The 2,238-nt window shown below is 48.3% G+C and overlaps 1 protein-coding gene across 1 annotated transcript; it reads left to right on the top strand.

Moving 5' to 3' along the window:
- Positions 1 to 906: 906 nt before the first annotated feature.
- HTR1E (5-hydroxytryptamine (serotonin) receptor 1E, G protein-coupled) lies at positions 907 to 2,001 on the top strand. The gene has a single exon (XM_009081383.1). It carries the CDS (start codon positions 907 to 909, stop codon positions 1,999 to 2,001), a length of 1,095 nt encoding a protein of 364 aa, XP_009079631.1.
- The last annotated feature ends 237 nt before the right edge of the window (positions 2,002 to 2,238 follow it).

Here is a 2,238-nt window from a genome sequence, read left to right as displayed (position 1 = left end):
CCTCATTAGCTTGCATGTGCAAACTCTCTCTCAGAACCTAATCCAAGTCCCTCGGGTGTCAGTGAGAATGGGTTTTACCCCTCAAATTTAGCCATCTAAAAATCAGGCATGTATTCTAAATGCAACTGGGCAGGAGCCACTTGTAGGCAAAATAGAGAAGGATCAGCATTTCCAGGATGTGCTTCACACCATCTGCCTGAAAGTCTTGTCTCGAGAGGGGACAAGTGTATTTCTGGCAGCCACTGCCTTATTCCTCTGCCTGGCCAGGGGCTCTGTGCAACGAGCCTCGAAGGCTCCTTGATCTTTGGTGAGTGAAGCCTGGTTCATGGTTGGACTTGGGGATCTCAGAGGTCTCCTCCAACCCTGATGATTCTCTAATTCTGTGAGGCCAAGGGGAGGAATCTCTTTGCTTATTTTACTAGAAAAGGATTCAGGCTTTCAGTTTTCTATGCCCTTTATGCCAAGGTAAATTACAGATGGGTAATCAAGGACCCAGAGTATATCCTAAGCTGCATCTCATGGACTGGCCCAGGTTGCCCAGGGAGGCTGTGGCTGCCCCAACCCTGGCAGTGTTCACAGCCAGGTTGGATGAGCCTTGAGCAACCTGCTCTGGTGGGAGGTGTCCCAGCCCAGGGCGGGGCTTGGGGCTGGGTGAGCTCTGAGCTCCATTCCAACCCCTAAAATTCTTTGATTCTGTGCTTATCCTAGACTGACTAACAGATGTGTTTTTATCTTCTAGGGATACAATGGACATGAGGAAACCTGGGAGCTTTTTGGTGCTCTGATGAATATGGGATTATAAACCAAATTGAATTGCACCTGGAGCATCTCATTCAAATGGATGAGTTCTGAACCTGGGACCCTTCTTTACCTGAAGCAGCAACTTGTTGCATCCTGGAGGGGAAAATGAATCTCACAAACTGCACCACGGAAGCCAACGTGGCTGTGAAGCCAAAAACAGTAACTGAAAAGATGCTTGTTACCCTGACCTTGGCCACAATCACAACCTTGACTATGCTGCTGAATTCTGCTGTAATTGCAGCAATCTCCACCACCAAGAAGCTGCACCAGCCAGCAAATTATCTCATCTGTTCACTAGCTGTGACAGATCTGCTCGTCGCTGTCCTCGTCATGCCCTTGAGCATCACTTACATCATGATAGATAAATGGACTTTGGGCTATTTCATCTGTGAGATCTGGCTCAGCGTCGACATGACGTGTTGCACGTGTTCCATCCTTCATCTGTGTGTCATTGCCCTGGACAGGTACTGGGCAATCACAGATGCTATCGAGTATGCCAGGAAAAGAACAGCCAAGAGGGCTGGGCTGATGATAGTCACTGTGTGGACCATCTCCATCTTCATCTCCATGCCCCCCTTGTTCTGGAGGAACCACCACGGCGTCAGCATCCCCAGCGAGTGTCGCATCCAGCACGACCACGTCATCTACACCATCTATTCCACTTTTGGGGCGTTTTACATCCCTTTGACTTTGATCCTGATCCTGTACTACAGGATCTACCACGCTGCAAAGAGCCTCTACCAAAAGAGAGGCTCAAGCCGCCACCTCAGCAACAGGAGCACCGACAGCCAGAACTCTTTTGCCAGCTGCAAGCTCACACAGACCTTCTGTGTCTCAGACTTCTCCACCTCTGACCCCACCACGGAGTTTGAGAAGATGCACGCAGCTGTGAGGATTCCTCCTTTTGAGAATGACTTGGAGCTGGCTGGGGACAGGCAGCAGATCTCCACCACGCGGGAGCGAAAGGCTGCTCGCATCTTGGGGCTCATTTTAGGTGCTTTCATTTTGTCCTGGTTGCCCTTTTTCATCAAGGAATTGCTTGTGGGGCTCCACGTGTGCACTGTTTCTCCAGAGGTAGCAGATTTCTTGACCTGGCTTGGATATGTCAACTCTCTCATCAACCCTTTGCTGTACACGAGCTTTAACGAGGATTTCAAGTTGGCCTTTAGGAAGCTAATCAGGTGTCGAGAACATACTTAGAAGTACTGGGAGATGCTGCTGCTGACATGACTCCTGGCCTTAAAAATGAGCAAAAGAATTTGACTCTGTCTCCTTTCCCTTGACAAAGGAGATTTTTGTGTTTGCCTATTCGCTTGACTTCTCTTCAGCCTGTGATTCATTATACCTTTTTTTAATCTTTACTGTTACCCATGGGAAAGGGTTTGAAATAAATTTCTTCTACTAAGGGAAATGTTTTTTAGAAATGAAACAACAACA

This window comes from Acanthisitta chloris, unplaced genomic scaffold (assembly GCF_000695815.1).
Source record: "Acanthisitta chloris isolate BGI_N310 unplaced genomic scaffold, ASM69581v1 scaffold39758, whole genome shotgun sequence".
Lineage (NCBI taxonomy): Eukaryota > Metazoa > Chordata > Aves > Passeriformes > Acanthisittidae > Acanthisitta > Acanthisitta chloris.
The sequence above is the reverse complement of the archived record's forward strand: the minus strand, read 5'-3'. Positions and strand labels throughout refer to the sequence as shown.

Coding starts and splice junctions, on each gene's coding strand:
- HTR1E (XM_009081383.1), top strand. CDS start 907: ATGAATCTCACAAACTGCACCACGGAAGCCAACGTGGCTGTGAAGCCA.